The sequence below is a fragment of the Anomaloglossus baeobatrachus genome, chromosome 1 (genome assembly GCF_048569485.1).
Source record: "Anomaloglossus baeobatrachus isolate aAnoBae1 chromosome 1, aAnoBae1.hap1, whole genome shotgun sequence".
Classification (NCBI taxonomy): Eukaryota; Metazoa; Chordata; class Amphibia; order Anura; family Aromobatidae; genus Anomaloglossus; species Anomaloglossus baeobatrachus.
The window spans coordinates 770820747-770839664 of record NC_134353.1 but is presented as its reverse complement, the minus strand read 5'-3'; the positions used below and the strand labels follow the sequence as shown (position 1 = coordinate 770839664).

General features: G+C 42.4%; 1 protein-coding gene across 1 annotated transcript in view; it reads left to right on the top strand.

Moving 5' to 3' along the window:
- The first annotated feature begins 597 nt into the window (after positions 1–597).
- CHSY3 (chondroitin sulfate synthase 3) overlaps positions 598–18918 on the top strand; it is a 489704-nt gene continuing 471383 nt past the window's right edge. The window contains exon 1 of the mRNA XM_075324637.1: positions 598–1670. Within this exon, the coding sequence (XP_075180752.1) occupies positions 1028–1670 (643 nt within the window). The 5' untranslated portion in view covers positions 598–1027. The remainder of the gene's footprint in view (positions 1671–18918) is intronic.

Here is an 18918-nt window from a genome sequence, read left to right as displayed (position 1 = left end):
TATGCACTAACAATTTAACCTTTGTACCATGCCCTAATGTACGGGATAACCGCCATCTATGTTTTTATATGTTTTTAAAGACTGTTTGGATTCTCCCCACCTGTGTTCAATAAAATTGTTATTTCTTGCACTATAAAAACTCTTGTTCTCCTTTCCTGATAAATTTATGAGTTTGTGCATATTGGGTTGGGCTCCAGAAAAATCTGGGTCCACCCTTATATTTTTGTGATGGTTATTTGGAGTATTCCTCCCCTAATCATATATATATATATATTTAGATATAAAATGACGTTATATTCAATGCTATATACTTCCATTTTCTAGTAGGTTATATAGTATATGCGTATGATATGCTTCATTACAGCCTTATCTGGCTCTCCTTGTATACAGACCTGCATATATCTGATGGATGGGGTGTCTGGTGTGGAGTCCCTTTAAACTGTCCTAACCTGGCAGATGGTAACTGAACAGATGCAGATGATACAGCTCTGGGTGAGCCTGCACCAGGTCCGCTGTGTGTGGGCATGTGCCATGTGCCAGTGGATGATTGGGGTGGCACCCTCCAGTAAGCACATGGGCTGCTCCCCTCCCACATGACAGGAGCATAAAGCTGCAGCATCTTCATCAGGCTGTGCCGGCAGACAGCCTCCTGTGTTCCTATGGAGATGCCACGCTGAGGATGACGACGGGCAAGTCTGCTTGTCAGGGATCACTCGCTGAAGACTGGCAAGTCACAGGCTTGCTGGCAGGTCTGGGTGGGCACTGGGACTGAGCAGCGGCCAGGGGTGTGGAGGAGCTGGGAGCAGAGGGAGAAGGTGGAGCAGGAGGAGGAGGATCGGCAGCTGCAGCGTGGGGCTGGAGGAGGTGCGAGCACAGTGACAAGCTGGCAGCCCAGACACTACTGCTGCTCCGCAGGCTGCTCCTGCTCTCCTGCCCGGCAACTTTACTCCAGCTCACAGGCACCGAGTCACAGGAGCAGCAGCTCACGGGAGATTACAGCGGGATCCCTCACAGGCTGCACTGAAGAATGGCTGTGAGGTCCAGGAGACCCTGGATGAGTGTGGTAGTGGGATTAATCCTGGGATTTACTGCTGCCTCCTGGCTCATCGCCCCCAAAGTAGCTGAGATGAGCGAAAAGAAAAGAAGGTCCAATGTCTGCTCCTTCTACAGTAGAGAGAGGCTCCAGGCGGGGCAGCATGGGGGCATGGGTAGCCCCAGGAGGGATGACCCTGGCCATGGGAAAGATGTAGTGCCACTCAGCACTCCAGCCTCCAGACCTCAAGAAGAAGACCCAAAGAAGGAGAACACCAACAGTAGCAGCAGACACAGGGTTAATCACAATGGAAGTGGGGACTGGGGTCCCCCAGAGGAGAGCCAGAGACACTTCCTCTATGTCGGGGTTATGACAGCTAAGAAATACCTGGATACCAGGGCAGTAGCAGCATACAGGACCTGGGCACCTTATATCCCAGGGAAAGTGGAGTTCTTCTCCAGCCAAGGCTCAGAGGAGATCCCACTGCCCGAACCTGTGCCAGTCATCTCCCTACCTGGGGTGGACGACTCATACCCTCCTCAGAAGAAGTCCTTCATGATGATCAAGCACATGCATGACAAGTACCTGGATAAATATGAGTGGTTCATGAGGGCTGATGACGATGTGTACATCAAAGGCAAGTACCTGTGGCCCCTAGTGTCACTATTAGAGGGTAGGGGCATAGGGGAGGTAACTAGAGGAGACCCCTAATCAGTATGTGTGTGCAGACACAGGACCATCCTGTCCTCAGCACACATGATCTGAGCATGGAGCTATTGAGTCTAGAGGAGACCCCCAACTCAAATTAGTGTGTATGAGGATGCACAGGACCCTCCTGTTCTCAGCACACATGATCATGGAGCTATTGAGTCTGAAGGAGACCCCCAACTCAGATTAGTATGTATAAGGATACACAGGACCCTCCTGTTCTCAGCACACATGATCTGGGCATGGAGCTATTGAGTCTGAAGGAGACCCCCAACTCAGATTAGTATGTATAAGGATACACAGGACCCTCCTGTTCTCAGCACACATGATTTCTGGGCATGGAGCTATTGAGTCTAGAGGAGACCCCCAACTCAGATTAGTATGTCTAAGGATACACAGGACCCTCCTGTTCTCAGCACACATGATTTCTGGGCATGGAGCTATGGAGTCTAGAGGAGACCCCCAACTCAGATTAGAATGTATAAGGATACACAGGACCCTCCTGTTCTCAGCACACATGATCTGGGCATGGAGCTATGCAGTCAGGACTAGTCCAAGAGTTTCTGTCCAATCGAATACACATCAATCATCAAGATTTAGGGAAACTGCGGAAATAGTGGGACAGAACCTAAAAGATCCTAATATAGAAGGTTCAGGGTTATTCAGAATCAATGGAAATATTCTCAAAATGTATTCAGAGATTTTTAGGGGATTCATTCATTGATTGTGAGCCACATTTACCAGGAGTTTATCATGTAGGGTGAAGACCCATCATGTTCCAAAGCGAATTGCATAATCCATATCCCTAAATTCTTGCCTAACTCCCCAGGCTCTTACATTTTGGTGGAAAAATGTAGAAAATGTCTCTGTAAAATAATCCAGGCATCAACTTACAAATATGCATCATCGTCTATAACTGCGTTTTGTAGGCCAAGCCATAGTTAAAAATGTATGAAGAAGGAATTTTCCAGCATAAGGAGTAATGGTAAAAGCAGAGTATTTAGTTAGTATAGCAGTGACAAGAACAAGTGATGCCTGAGGTCACACCACGGAGGCCGTGTGCTGAGACTGGCTGAGTCAAGGGAAAGAAAGTCTTGATTCATTGTTTCTGCCATCACTCAGAGCAGCACTTCAGTGCCACTTTTAATTGATCGACTTCACATTTTGTCTTGTAGGGTCGTCAGGCTCTGAAATAGCTTTACTGACAAAACATATCTTGTTTACTAATATGATTAGAACTATTTACTAACAAATGTTGATGTTGTCATAACAGATTTGCAAAGTAGTAAAACATAATGAAGAATTAGTAAAAGGTTGGAATAATTATGTATATAGTGCTGGCACAGCATATACAGAGACCACGAATGGTACAAAGAATATATCTGGTGGCCGTCACCGCTGAGGCTCAATGTCTAATGCTGCTACGGGGCAAAAATGGCAAAATTATCAATTATCATTTATTCACCCACATTACAGCACATTCTGTGGTGTATAGGGAGGGCAGTAGTTTGGCACTCCTAAAGGTCTATGGCCCATACTGTGCCTTTAAATTTTCACGGTTCCACTGTGCGGAGCATTTTGCATTTTGAATGAGTTTGTCACGGCTCTACTGTGCGGAGCATTTTGCATTTGAAAATGCTCTGCTATGTGTCTTGTGCACTTGTTGACAGGTTGTCTTTCAGCACTAGGGTCCATGCTGGTTTTGGGAGATGCCTTGTTCCCAGTGATTGCTCTGTTTCTTTACTGGGCTTGCTCTGTCTGAACTTCGCCAGTCGTACTTCCTGTTTGCTCAATGTGCTCTTGGCTCCTGTCTGGTGTAAGTGTTCTGATCTTGGCTTCTGACCTCGGACCTCTTAGGCTTCTTTCACACATCCAGTTTTCCCTGTGCGGCACAATCCGGCACTTTGCAGAAAAAACACAACCGTTTTTTTTTTGCCGCCGGTTGCGTTTTTTTTTGCATAGACTTACATTAGTGCCGTATTGTGCCGCATGGACTTGCGTTCCGTCCGGTGTTTGCCGCATGTGGCAGATTTAGCCGATGCAGCAGCCGGATGGAACGTTGCCTGGCACGTTTTTTTGTCCGGAAAAAAAAAAAGCATTGTGCCACATCCGGCCGATGTGCCGCGATTTGCAATGCATGCCTATGGACGCCGCATGCGCCATCCTGCGGCAAACACCGCATCTGGCCGCCGCATGCATTTTTTTCCACTGCGCATGCTCAGTAGCCTGCCGCAAGCGGCAAAAACCGGACAGGCCGCATGTTAAAAACTTATGCAAAGGATGCGGTTTTGTCGCCGCATCCGTTGCATAGGTTTTAGAGCCGTACTGGCTGGCTCTGCTAAAACCGGAGGTGTGAAAGCAGCCTTACTGACCATGTCTCTGTCTGCTGCCTGAACCTTATAAGCTACCTCCCAACTTCTGACCTTTGACCAATTCCTGACCATGCCTCTATTTGCTCCCTGAACCTTATACGTTACCTCTCGGCTTTTGACCTCAGACCTCTTCCTGACCACGTCTTTGTCTGCTCCCTGATCCTTATACATTAGCTCCTGGCTTATGATTCCGGCTTGTCTGACTATCCTTCTATTCATACTGCTCGTAGTGTCTAGCATCACATAAATGTTTGCGACTTTATACACTTTTTTTTGCTGGGAAGGAAACAAATCTTAGTATGTTCCACTGGATGTGGTATTACAGATGTAGTGTCCCCTAGAGGGTCCTAGGACAGAATATCTATGGTGTGTTGCTTCAGATAGGCACCATATGGCAGCACATGGGGGTGCCCATGACTTTGTAGTCTAGAATTGGAGGTACTTTCTAGTATCCAGAGAAAACCTATGCCATCATAAGATGAACATACAAACTCCACATCTTGTTCTGGTCAGATTTGATCCAAGTTTCGCAGTTTTACATAGCAGTTCTGTATGTTCCATATGTTTTACTGATATCAGTATATTTACTGATCACTTGTATCCTTCCAGTATAGCCTTTGCTCGTGCCCTTTCTTAAATCCTGCTATTTCCATCTCTAAGTGACATTGAGATGCACACTTTTATTGTAAGTAAACCAATTATTAGCATTGAACTACTGTTGAAGTGGCTTAAAAAGGGCCAATCTGGTGTCCTTTCCTAGATCTCATTAGCACTATGCTGTCAGTTCACAGAGGGGATTGCACTGGATGGTTCTTGTGTAAACAGTAGTGTGTACATAAAGAAGGGAATGTCATAGTTTATGTTCTGCAGTCACAATACTACATATTGCTGGTCCATAAAAAAGAGCAAAAGAAAGATTGTGTGATTGAGAGAACCTTAAACTTCGTCTGAGTTCACATGTCCTGTAACCATCCGTTAGAACAGATCCTGCAGAGATCCATTGGCAAAATGATTTGTGCCTGATACATTTCTTTTAGGTTGGGAGTCTATGGAGAATGGATCCGTTAACAGATTGCTATTTATCTTTCATTTGTAATGGATCCTGTAACTAAAAAATAAATCCGTTACAAATGCAAGAATAACGGATGACTATATAGCAATACGTTAACTCCATAGACTCCAATGTTAAAAAATCGGATAGGGCCGACATCCGTTATTTAACAACGGGCAAAAAAGTTGTGTTTGCAGACATTTTTTACCAATGGATTTCTGTTGGATCCGTTCTAATGGATGGTTACAGGACATGTAAAATCAACCTAACAGAGCTTTTCCAAATCGCAAATTAGACTTGTTCACACATAATGTAAATACAGTGGAAACTCGGTTTACGAGTAACCTGGTGTGCGAGTATTTCGCTATACGAGCAAAGCTTGCTGTAAATTTGTAACTCAGTTTATGAGCAAGCTTTGCTGTACGAGCAAATACTCAGCGTACACACTTCCGGTTCCGTACTTTAACTGCGCTCTGACCTGCTTTTGCAGTCCACGCAAACACACACAAACACGCACAGACACACATATTATCCTCACCTTACCTTCCGTTCCATCGCCGGCCTAACGGTTCTTGTAGTTCGCCGGTACAGGATGTGTATCGGGTAACCATCGCGACAATAGAGGAACTTCCGCTGTCAGCTGCTTCTCAAAGGCAGCGCACTGACTAATTAGAGGCAAGCGGCTCATGCCTTTGACATCAGCGCTCTGGCAGCAGAAGCTCTGGAATTGGTCGTGATGGTTACCCGATACACATTCTGTACAGGCAAACTACAAGAACCGGGAGGCCGGCGATGGAACGGAAGGTAAGGTGAGTATAATATGTGTGTGTGCGTGCGTGTTTGTGTGTGTTTGTGCATGCTTGTGCATGTGTGGAATGGCACAGTAGGGGACCAGGATGGGACATTGAACAAGTCGTAGAACGAATTGTCTGAGCTTGCATTATTTCCTATGGGAAATTTTGCTTTGCTAGATGAGTAACTTGGTTTACAAGCACACTCCCAGAACGGATTGTTCTCGTAAACCAAGGTTCCACTGTACTTCGTTTCTCCACTCAGCTTTTTTGTTTAGACAATTTACTGCATTTGAAGAGGTTTTCCACTAATATAACATTGATAGCCTATCCTTAGGATAGGTCATCAATGTCTAATCGGCCAGGGTCCGACACCCCACACCTGTTCTTCATGCCAACAGTGGCAGCAGGCAGCCGGAAAGGCTCAGTTCCGGAGCTGCTCCATCTTCTGATAGTGGTCGTGACCAGGCGCTGCACATCCAAATCCTATTGATTTGAGTAGGAGTTGGATGTGCAGTACCAAGGCTGCTATCAGAAAGTGCCTACAACAATTGATCACACAGCAATAAGGTGGGGATGGTGCTGATTCCTAATAAAGCCCGAGCTGCTGCAGTCTCTTCTTTCTGCTCGTTGCTGGGGATTTCATCAATCAGATTTCCACTAATCAGATTGAATTGGTGTAATTCTACTAATTACAGTGACCTGAAAAGGTTTGGGCACCCCTGGTCAAAATTACTGTTATTGTGAACAGTTTAGCAAGTTAAAGATGGAATGATCTCTAAAAGGCATAAAGTTAAAGATTACATATTTCCTTTGTATTTTAGGCAAAAAAAGTTTCATCTTTTACATTTTTAAATTAACAAAAAAGGAGAATGAGCAAATGCAAAAGTTTGGACACCCTGCATGGTTAGTACCAGGTAGCAGCCCCTTTGGCAGGTATCACAGCTTGTAAATGCTTTTTGTAGGCAGCCAAGTGTCTTTCAATTTTTGGAAGATGGATTTTCATCCATTCTTCCTGGAAATGTCTTCCAGTTCTGGTTGTCTTAAGCCTGCTTTACACGCTTCAATAGATCTTTCAATCCATCGTCGGGGTCAAGTTGTAAGTGACGCACATCCGGTATCGTTCGTGACGTATTTGCGTGTGACACCTACGTGCGATCAAGATTGAACGCAAATACGGTGATCGCATACACGTCGTTTATTCCTCATACATTGGACGTTTTGTTGTATGAACCTAGTCAATTGAAACGTGTGACAAACATCATACGCTTTTGCAAATCCAACTTTTATACGTCAGAAGCTGTGCGGGTGTGTTGTTGATCGTCAAGTTTTTACCTCCATCCCCATACATTTAAATAATCGCACTTGCGTTACGGCTTAATCTCTCTTTAAATGGCATCCTGCAATGCCTTGAAACACTGCCATGATTCATAGACATTATTAAAATCAAGACATTACCTAGCAAGTTACAAAAACAAGAATGACAATTAAAGGGAAAAAAAAAAATATTTGCAATTTTAACGCACGTGCGATATTTTTATAGTGGGTTTCCAGATTAAACATGCATTGCAAGCCTTTAATAGTCTTGAATGCAACGCACATGGTTCTGGTGTATTTTATGAAACAAAAAAATAACGTAATTGCGTCAATTGATGGTTGTCATTTAATTTTAAAAAAAAGGGTGCACAATGCATACGTCAGAAAACACATGATATAACAGATCGCACACAATATTGATCAATTACAAAAAGACTACTAACGCACGTGTGACAGCAAATAAACGACCTACATGCGATCTCATTAAATTGCATATGCGACATTGGCGTGTCACATCGCATTTGAGATCGCACACCTAATTGTAAGGTGTAAAGCTGGCTTAACATGCACTGCTCTTTTGAGTTCTAGCCACAGATTTAGGCTGGGGCCACACGAGGATTACTGCGATCCCCTCACATGACACTCTGCTCACGCTGGCAATACAGCAGAGCCGAGTGTCATGCGAGTGTCTCTGCGACTGAGGTCCGATCGTGCGAGCGGACCTCAGCTGCGAGGGGCGGGCCGGCACTGAGGAGGGGTGATGCGGCTCTGAGGAGGGGCGGGCCGGCACTGCGGAGGGGAGGGAGGGATTTATCTCCCTCTCTCCTCTATAGCCGGCTATTGCCATTCTCGCACTGCACTCACGCTACACCGGTGCAGTGCGATTTTTTTCTCGCCCCATACACTTGAATGGGTGCGAGAGAAAAGGTCTCGCATTACAATCGCAGCATGCTGCGATTGTTTTCTCTGTCCGATTAGGGCTGAGAAAATAATCACTCATGTGCGCTGATACACAGGCTAATATTGGTCCGAGTGGAAAGCGATGTTTTATCGCACTCCACTTTCACCGTTTTTCTCGCCGTGTGTCTTAGGCCTAACAATGATGTTCAGATCAGAGGACTGTGAGGACCATTGTAAAACCTTCACCTTGTGCCTTTTGACATAGGCTAATGTGGATTTTGAGGTAGTCTATTGTGGATTTTAACGTGTGTTTGGAATTATTTTCCATTTGTAGAAGCCATCCTCTTTTCAACTTCAGCTTTTTTACAGCAACATTTCTGTGAGAGCTGCTCGTAGGATTGCTAGAGAGGAAAATCAGAACCCCCGCTTGACTGCTGCAAAATACCTTCAGAAAGATTTAGCAGACTCTGCAGTTGTGGTACATTGTTTTAATGTTCAGAGACAGCTGTACAAATATGGCCTTCATGGAAGAGTCATCAGAAAAAAACCTCTCCTGCGTCCTCACCGTAAACTTTAGCGTCAAATGTATACAAAAGAACATCTAAACAAGCCTTATACATTTTGGAAACAAATCCTGTGGACCAATGAGTTAAAATAAAACTCTTTGGCCACAATGATCAAAGTTATGTGTGGAAAAAAGAGGGCACAGAATTTCAGGAAAAGATCATAACTCCAACTATTAAGTAAGGGAGTGGATCAATAATGATTTGTGATCGTGTCGCAGCTAATGGCACAGGGAAGATTTCACAGGAAGAATGGATTCAATGAACTTTCAACAAATTCTTGATGCACACATAACATTATTTGTAAAAAAGCTGAAGTTGAAAAGAGGATGGCTTCTACAAATGGATAACAATCCTAAATACACATCAAAACCCACAATAGACTACTTCAAAAGGCACAAACTGAAGGATTTACAATGGTTCTCACAGTCCCCTGATCTGAACATCATTGAAAATCTGTGGTTAGATCTCAAAAGATCAGTGCATGCAAGACGAGCCAGGAATCTCACAGAACTGGAAGACTTTTCCAAGGAAGAATGAATGACAATCCCTCAAACAAGAATTGAAAGAATCTTGGCTGCTACAAAAAGTATTTACAAGCTCTGATACCTGCCAAACTGGGTGCGACTAGGTACTAACCATGCAGGGTGCTCAAACTTCTGCATTGGCACATTTTCCTTTTTTGTTAAATTAAAAATACTAAAGATGAAAATAATTTCGGGGTGAAGGGGGAGGGGGTGCGGGGTTAAAATCTAAAGGATATGTGCCGTCTATAACTCTATGCCTTTTAGAAATCATTTAATCTTCAACTTGCTTACCTGATCACAATAACAGTAATTTTGACTAAGGGTGCCCAAAATTGTACATGACACGGTATAATATTAATATAAATTATTAATAATAGTATTACTATCAGTAAGTATCTGGTAATTAGTAGTATCTGGTAATAAAAATAACTTAAATGTAAAAATCTATTAGGTTTGCAAATTATGATTGATTAATTGCTAATTGTATCCTTGTATTTGGATGGCAATAATAATTCAATGTTAGGCATCTCAAGGTAAAAAAAATACTACTTTTTTTGCAATGGCACTGGAGCACAACTAAGATTTACCAATTCTTTTTTCTTCAACTTAAGCCCGCTTTACACGCTGCAATGTATCTTACAATGTGTCAGCGGGGTCACGTCGTAAGTGACGCACATCCGGCGTGGTAAGGTACATTGCAGTGTGTGACAGGTACGTGCGATTGCGATTGAACGAAAATCCGTTCATCGCACGCACGTCGTTCATTCCTCATGAATTGAACGTGAGGTTGTTCAATGTTCCCGAGGCAGCACACATCGCAGTGTGTGACACCCCGGGAACATTGAACAGATCTTACCTGCGTCCTGCGGCTCCCGGCCGGTAATGCGGAAGGAAAGAGGTGGGCGGGATGTTTACGTCCCGCTCAACTCCGCGCCTCCGCTTCTATTGGCCGGCTGCCACATGACGTTGATGTGACGCCGAACGTCCCTCCCACTCCAGGAAGTGGATGTTCGCCGCCCACAGTGATGTCGTATGGACGGGTAAGTACGTGTGACGGGGGTTAATCGTTTGTGCGGCACGTTCAACAAATTGAACGTGCCGCACATACGATAGGGGCGTTGCAAATCGCATACGATATCGTATGCAAAATTGCAACGTGTAAAGCAGGATTTAGATTCATTGATTGGTAGGAATCTGTCAGCTCCTTTTTGCAGCATCATCTGAGAGCAATATGATAGTGGAAAATAGACCCTGTATACAACGATGTATCACTTAGTTTACTGTATGCGCAATCAGAGTTTTAAGATTTTGTATTCAGCAGAGCTCAGAAAGCTAACCACACCCACTGCAGGCTCTCTATGTACATTGTCTATAGACAGTGAGCTGCTTATCATAGGAGTGAGCGTGTCGGGCCAGGTGTTACACTGATTTAGTTAGAGCAATGATAATCTCTTCTCTAAAACAATCATTGCATGTAAACAACAACACTGAGCTTAATAAGACAGGCATCGCTGAAATCTCTGTGTTAACCCGGCAGCATGACATCTTCCCTTTAAGTGTCAAAATTACTAGCAAGTACCTTATTGAGGCTGGGTTCACACAAGCGTATAAAACACCAGTCCCATTCTCATCCAGAAAAGTGGGACCATTTTTTTTCTCACTTTTCATCCTTGCGATGTCCATATGCAATTTTTTTTTTGTTTACTCATAAGCTATTAATCTTTTACAGGATCCTTTAGAGCTTCCCATCTTTCAGAATTGTAATGTATTTGTAAAAATCGGATATCATACTGATGGTTCAAATGATACTGAATGTTTTTTTCGCAATGAACCAATGTCAGAGTCAAATCACCCCACGCTGCACTTTTTTCCTCATGCCGAATACAGCTGAGAGAAAAAAACGCAATTCTCTCATTGAACATCATTGATCCGAGTGCATTCACTTTTTTATCGGATTGTACATGCCCGATCTATACACTCATGTGAGCGAGCCCTAAAAGTGAAATCAAAGATAGCAGGCCTTGCTCCACTTTAGGGTATGTGCACATGTTGGGTATGTGGATACCAAAATCTCTCCACCATTTCTGCATCCCTTGGCAGCAAAAATGCAGTGGCATAAATGTGTATTTTTGTAGCTTTTTGCATGCGGTTTTCACCTCCATTTTTCTAGCGTTTTTGGACACTAATGAATGCTATAGAGATAGAAAAATATAGACAGACAGACATAAAGACAGACATTAAGACATATAATTACACAGCACTCGACATAATAAAATTGCACCCTGTGGAGCTAATTTGACTTGTTGTAAAAAATTACTTGGGGTCTTGTTTATTTGTTATAACCAGCAATGGTAAAGCAGACAGCTGTGAGATGATATTACCAGGCAGGGAAGGTCCATGGTTATTGGACTAAAAATATAAGCTCGCATGCAGCCCCAGAAGTGGCATATTACATTAGATGCGCCAGTTCTGGCTCTTCGTTTCGGCTCTTCCCGATTGCCCTTGTACATTGGCAATCGGGGTATTGATTTGGGCGTTGTTGTCAGTTGTGTAGTGACAATAGTAATGGAGTGGTGTCTATTAAACACCCCATTACTAACCCAGTAAGTAAAAAGAAAAAAAAAACACACACACAAATAGTTTATTCAAATAAACACTCCCACACACTCTCCCTGGTTCACCATTTTATTAAGAAAAAAACCTTTCAGGTCCAACCTAGTTCAGGGATTCCGACGTAGTTCAGGGAAACTGACATAGTGTACAAATGGATACTGTTCACCAATTTATTAGAAAGCAAAGTTTCCAGGTCTGACGTAGTCCAGCGGTTCCCACAATGTTCCTCGGTTAATTAGATCAAAGGCTATGGAGCCTCAGAACGAGCTGCGGCCATTCATGGCTCATGCTGCTCTCTGTGAGATTAGGTGACTGTGATGAGTGATGAGATCAGGAACATCATCGCTCATTACAATGAAGAGCGGTGACGTCAGGATCATCATTGCTCATCACTGTGATGAGCGGTGATGTTTCGGACTTCACGGCTAATCATAGTCGCCAAGTCTCACGGAGCGCAGCGTGAGCTGAGAGTGGCAGCAGCTTAAAGTCCATGAGCCTTTGATCTATGTAATCGCGGAACGTCGTGGGAACCGCTGGACTACGTCACACCTTGGAAATGTACTTTCTAATACATTGGTGAACAAGGGACAGTGTTTTCTTTTTATTTCTCACTTTTTATGTCTTTCAAGTTTACCTTTGTTTTCTGTCTGATTTCCTGAATTAAAGCAAACCTGCATGTTTTTTTGTTTTTTTTCTATATAAAATTGGGAACCAGGGAACCAGGGAAAATGTGAGGGAGTGTTTATTTAAATAAAGTATTTTTTGTGTGTGTGTGTGTGTGTGTGTGTGTGTGTGTGTGTGTGTGTGTGTTTTTTTTAACTTACTGGGTTAGTAATGGGGGTGTCTGATAGATGCATATCCATTAGTAACACCAGGGCTTGACGCCAGCTAACACTACACTGCTGACATCAACCCCAAAAACAATTATCCAGATTTCCAATGCAGCGGAGCAGGCTGGTATTTTTAGTCTGGGCCAAATAACCATGGACATTCTCAGTTTGGTAATATCAGCTCGCAGCTGTCTATTTTACCTTTGCTGGGTACAAAAATTGTGGGAGACCCCATGTCGTTTTTTTTTCATTTATTTTTGTTTTTAATTCATCGTAAAAAGCTTATTGGAAAGCTCCATAGGGTACAATTTTTTTTATGCGTCTGTCACTCTCTGTTGCTCTCGGTTGCTCTCTGTTGCTTAGTCTGTCACTCTTTCTCTGTTGCTCTTTCTGCTGGTTTTTCTATTTATGATCTATCTCTGTAGATCCAACAGAAAAGAGACTCTTCTCCAATGATTAATGTAAACATACTTTATTGGTACATCAATTCAAAGGCATATACAGTGCTGGCCAAAAGTATTGGCACCCCTGCAATTCTGTCAGATAATACTCAGTTTCTTCTTGAAAATGATTGCAATCACAAATTCTTTGGTATTATTATCTTCATTTATTTTGCTTGCAATGAAAAAACACGAAAGAGAATGAAACAAAAATCAAATCATTGATCATTTCACACAAAACTCTAAAAATGGGCCAGACAAAAGTATTGGCACCCTTAGCCTAATACTTGGTTGCACAACCTTTAGCCATTAATAACTGTGAACAACCACTTTCGGTAACCATCACTGAGTTTCTTCCAATGCTCTGCTGGAATTTTAGACCATTCTTCTTTGGCAAACTGCTCCAGGTCCCTGAGATTTGAAGGGTGCCTTCTCCAAACTGCCATTTTGAGATCTCTCCACAGGTATTTTATGGGATTCAGGTCTGGACTCATTACTGGCCTCTTTAGTAGTCTCCAGTGCTTTCTATCAAACCATTTTCTAGTGATTTTTGAAGTGTGTTTTGGGTCATTGTCCTGCTGGAAGACCCATGACCTCTGAGGGAGACCCAGCTTTCTCACACTGGGCCCTACATTATGCTGCAAAATTTGTTGGTAGTCGTCAGACTTCATAATGCCATGCACACGGTCAAGCAGTCCAGTGCCAGAGGCAGCAAAGCAACCCCAAAACATCAGGGAACCTCCACCATGTTTGACTGTAGGGACCGTGTTCTTTTCTTTGAATGTTACATAGTTACATAGTTACATAGTTACTTAGGTTGAAAAAAGACCTAGGTCCATCTAGTTCAACCTTCCTCCACCAGTTCTACATTTAGTCACTAAGTCATTTATAACCAACAATGTTTTGTGTACTGAGGAAATCATCCAGCCCTTTTTTAAAAGCTGTTATAGTATCTGCCATTACTACCTCTTGTGGTAGTGTATTCCACAGTCTGACCGCTCTAACTGTAAAGAACCCTTTCCTATTTAGCTGTTGGAATCGCTTTTCTTCCACTCGCAGTGAGTGCCCCCTGGTCCTTAGTACTGTCTTTGGAAGAAATAAGTCATGTGCCAGTCCTTTATATTGACCACACATGTATTTATACATATAAATGAGATCTCCTCTGAGACGTCTTTTTTCTAAGCTAAACATATCTAACTTTTTCAACCTGTCATCATATGGGAGGCCTTCCATTCCTTGTAATAGTCTAGTTGCCCGCCTTTGAACTGACTCTAACTTCTGAATGTCATTTTTAAAATGTGGAGCCCAAAACTGGATCTCGTATTCCAGATGTGGCCTTACAAGTGATTTATAGAGGGGTAACAATACGTTGGGATCACGGGATCTAATCTCTCTTTTTATACACCCTAAAATCTTGTTTGCTTTAGCAGCTGCTGCTTGACATTGAGTGCTGCTGCTCAGCTTATTTGTAATGAGAATACCCAAGTCCTTCTCCTGTTCTGTAGTCCCGAGTTTACTTCCATTTAATGTATACGCAGCTATAGGATTACTCCGTCCTAGGTGCATTACTTTACATTTATCAACATTAAATCTCATTTGCCAAGTATCTGCCCATTCTGACATCTTATCCAGATCTTTTTGTAATATTGTACTATCCAGGTCAGTTTTTAATATCCTACATAGTTTGGTGTCATCGGCAAAGACTGACACTGTACTATCAATCCCATCCACAAGGTGAATGCCTCTTTTTTTTCCTGTAAACTCTATGTTGATGGCTTTTCCCAAAAAGCTCTACTTTTGTGTCATCTGACCAGAGAACATTGTTCCAAAATGTTTTAGGCTTTCTCAGGTAAGTTTTGGCAAACTCCAGCCTGGCTTTTATATGTCTCGGGGTAAGAAGTGGGGTCTTCCTGTGTATCCTACCATACAGTCCCTTTTCATTCAGACGCCGACGGATAGTACGGGTTGACACTGTTGTACCCTCGGACTGCAGGGCAGCTTGAACTTGTTTGGATGTTAGTCGAGGTTCTTTATCCACTATCCGCACAATCTTGCATTGAAATCTCTCGTCAATTTTTCTTTTCCTTCAACATCTAGGGAGGTTAGCCACAGAGCCATGGGCTTTAAACTTCTTGATGACACTGCGCACCGTAGACACAGGAACTTTCAGGTCTTTGGAGATGGACTTGTAGCCTTGAGATTGCTCATGCTTCCTCACAATTTGGATTCTCAAGTCCTCAGACAGTTCTTTGGTCTTCTTTCTTTTCTCCATGCTCAATGTGGTACACACAAGGACACAGGACAGAGGTTGAGTCAACTTTAATCTATGTCAACTGGCTGCAAGTGAGATTTAGTTATTGCCAACACCTGTTAGGTGCCACAGGTAAGTTACAGGTGCTGTTAATTACACAAATTAGAGAAGCATCACATGATTTTTCAAACAGTGCCAATACCTTTATCCACCCCCTTTTTTATGTTTGGTGTGGAATTATATCCAATTTGGCTTTATGACAATTTTCATTTTTCATTCATCATTTTTTCAAAAGATAATAATACCAAAGAATTTGTGATGGCAATCATTTTCAAGAAGAAACTGAGTATTATCTGACAGAATTGCAGGGGTGCCAATACTTTTGGCCAGCTCTGTACATATTAAAACCATTTAAAAAGAGAAAATAGGGGGATGTGTAGCTTAAAAAAAAAACAGACCCAGTGTACAAAATAAAAACGTCTGAATCAAACTAACACATTGATTGCAAATTTAAGTTGGAAAGGTATAGACACATAGAATATAAATAACATTTAAATAAAGGTTGGTAGTGTGATGCATAGGGTAAATAGATAAATATATTTGTATAAAGACAAAAGAAAGTGTGTGCGAATAATTGCTCCAATGCATGAAAGCATGGGAGTCTCACAAAGGTTAGACTTAGGCTATGTGCGCACTTTGCGTTTTTACCTGCATTTCCACAGCGTTTTCATGCCAAAATGCATGCGTTTTGATTTTCAAGCAAAGTCTAAATAGGGATTTCTTGTGCGCACTTTGCTGTTTAAAACGCAGCGTTTTAGTTGCAGAAAATTTGTGAAAAACTCTGCGTTTAAAGAAGCAGCATGTCAATTGTTTTTGCCATTTGGGCAGCGTTTTGCTAACATTGAAGTCAATGAGAAGTTGCAAAATGCAATCTACTTCAAAATTCTAGCGTTTTACATGCTTTTTTGATGCAGAAAACATGCTTTTTGGACCAATTAATTGCATGCGTTTTTGACAAAATATTACTGGCATGATATGTTCCATTACACACACATAGTCCGACAAATGTTTGAAAATCAATAAATAAATGTAATTCTATGCATTAATATTAGCACAAAGTTATCATTTTAATAATATAAGCAATTTTTTGTATGATTTTAGTATTGAAATTTGGTATTTTTTTCTTTTTTTTATAGTGTTTGTATGTTTAATCTTTATTTAACATTGTATTTCTAGTCAAAACGCATCTAATTTTAAGCAGTGAAAAAGCGGTAAAAACACAAGCGTATTTATAGCGTTTTTGTGGTCAAAACAAACTTTGGCAAAAACCATTTCTGCCAGAAGATGCGTTTAGAACTGCAACTAACTTGATGCAAAGTGCGCACACAGCCTTAAGTGCAAAATCATATAACCACATATAAGCATTGTAATATGTTTAATACATCTGGAACCAATGCAGGAGCAAAGTTACCATATGGCCCGGAGCTTGCTTCTGTGGATTTTTCCGCGGAAAACCTGTAGATTTATCTGGATTTTCCAGATAAATCCGCAGGTTTCAGCAAGTACAGACACTCCCCATGATAGCCTATGGGACATGGGGAGTGCTGTGTCCACGTTGGGGAATGTGCGGTTGCGGAAAATACTGCGGATATCCCGCAGCCGCACATAACGGCATGTCAATTATTCCTGCGGCATTACCTGCGGAAATCCCCTGCTTTGGCCCATACTTACCTGCCTTGATAGCAGACACCCGGTCATTTTCCCTCGGTGCACAGGAGCAGGAAGGAGGAGGTGGGTGGGACCTGCTCGAGCTCCGGTCATGTGAAAACAGTGTAAACACGGCCGGAGACGGGAGAGAAGTGCTGCGTGATGGAGGTATGAACGCCCCGATCACTCAGCACTTGTTCTGCATTGAGGATGCAGTGCCGAAGCCATGGTACTGTATCCTCAATGCAGAATGCCTGCACCATATCCGCACGACATTCCGCAATACAACCGCAGCATGTAAACAGATAAAGTTGTGCTGCGGTTTTCTGGGAGCTCCTGCGGAATGTCCTGCGGATATAACCGCAGGACACTTTCCCCCGTGGGCACATAGCCTATGAATGTCCCACAGAACATTGACATTCAGGTTGACACAGACCAAATAGGTTATTATTTATCTCTATAGCATTCACTGCCTGTCTAAAAAGGCAAAAAAAATGTAGCAAATCTGCAATCATTTTTATACTTGCGTTTTTATAGCATTTTTGACGAACTACATTGAAGTCAATAGGTGAAACAAAGGCTGCAAAGACACTGAAAGAATTGACATGCTGCATATTGTTTTCTACACCAAATCTGCAAGTTGCAAATAAGCAACATGTGCATGACACTTCAGGATTTCCATTGACTTTTACTGGCATCATTATTCCCTTCAGGTTTTACGACAAATCTGCGGTAAAAACGCATCAAGAATTGCAATAAAAACGCAACGTGTGCACATAGGCTTATGTGTTGTGTAAGGTAAATGAGCAGTTTTATCCACATGACAGTACATTGACCTTAGGTTTACAGTAAAAAAGGAATGTAGCTATCTCCAAGTCACTATTGGTGCAAGTCACCAATAATATTACGTACATTCCACATTATAAAGCTTGTGATTACGCCTCATATGCTGAGATATTGATCAGTACAGTGTGTGAAAAACGATTTGTCTCCTTCTTGATTTTTTTATTCTGTTGCATGTTTATCACATTTAATGTTTCAGATTAGACAAAAATAGCACATGTAAACACAAAATGTAGTTTAGAAATGAAGGTCTTTATTATTAAGGGAAAAATAAATCCAAATCTGCAGGGCCCTGAGTGAAAAAGTTATTGCCCTCTAAACCAAATAACTGAATGGGCCACCCTTAGCAGCAACAACTGCAATCAAGCGTTTGCGATAACTGACAATGAGTTTTTTACAATGCACTTCAGGAATTTTGGCCAACTCATCTTTGCAGAATTGTTGTAATTCAGATGGTTTCCAAGCATGAACCACCTTTTAAGGTCATGCCACAGCATCTCAATCGGATTGAGGTCAGGACTTTAACTAGGCCACTCTAAAGTCTTAGGCCCTGTGCCCACGCTGCGGATTGTGATGCGGATTTTGACGCAGATTTTCAGGAATCTGCAGCAAAATCTGCATGTCCATTGTGAAGCCAGCAAAGTCTATGAGAATTCAGAGGTTCTGTGCCCATGTTGAGTATTTTTCCCTTGCGCATTTGGTGCAGATTTCTTTTTTTCTGCACCAAATCTGCACCAAATACGCAAGGGAAAAATAAGCAACTTCAGCACTTCTGAATTCTCATAGACTTTGCTGGCTTCACATTGGACATGCAGATTTTTCTGCAGATTTCTGAAAATACGTGTCAAAACTACACAGCGTGGGCACTGGGCCTTAATTTTGTTTTTTTTAAGCCATTCAGAGATGGACTTGCTGGTGTGTTTTGGATTCTTACCCTGCTGCATTAGGCCCCTTTCACATTGCGTTTTACCT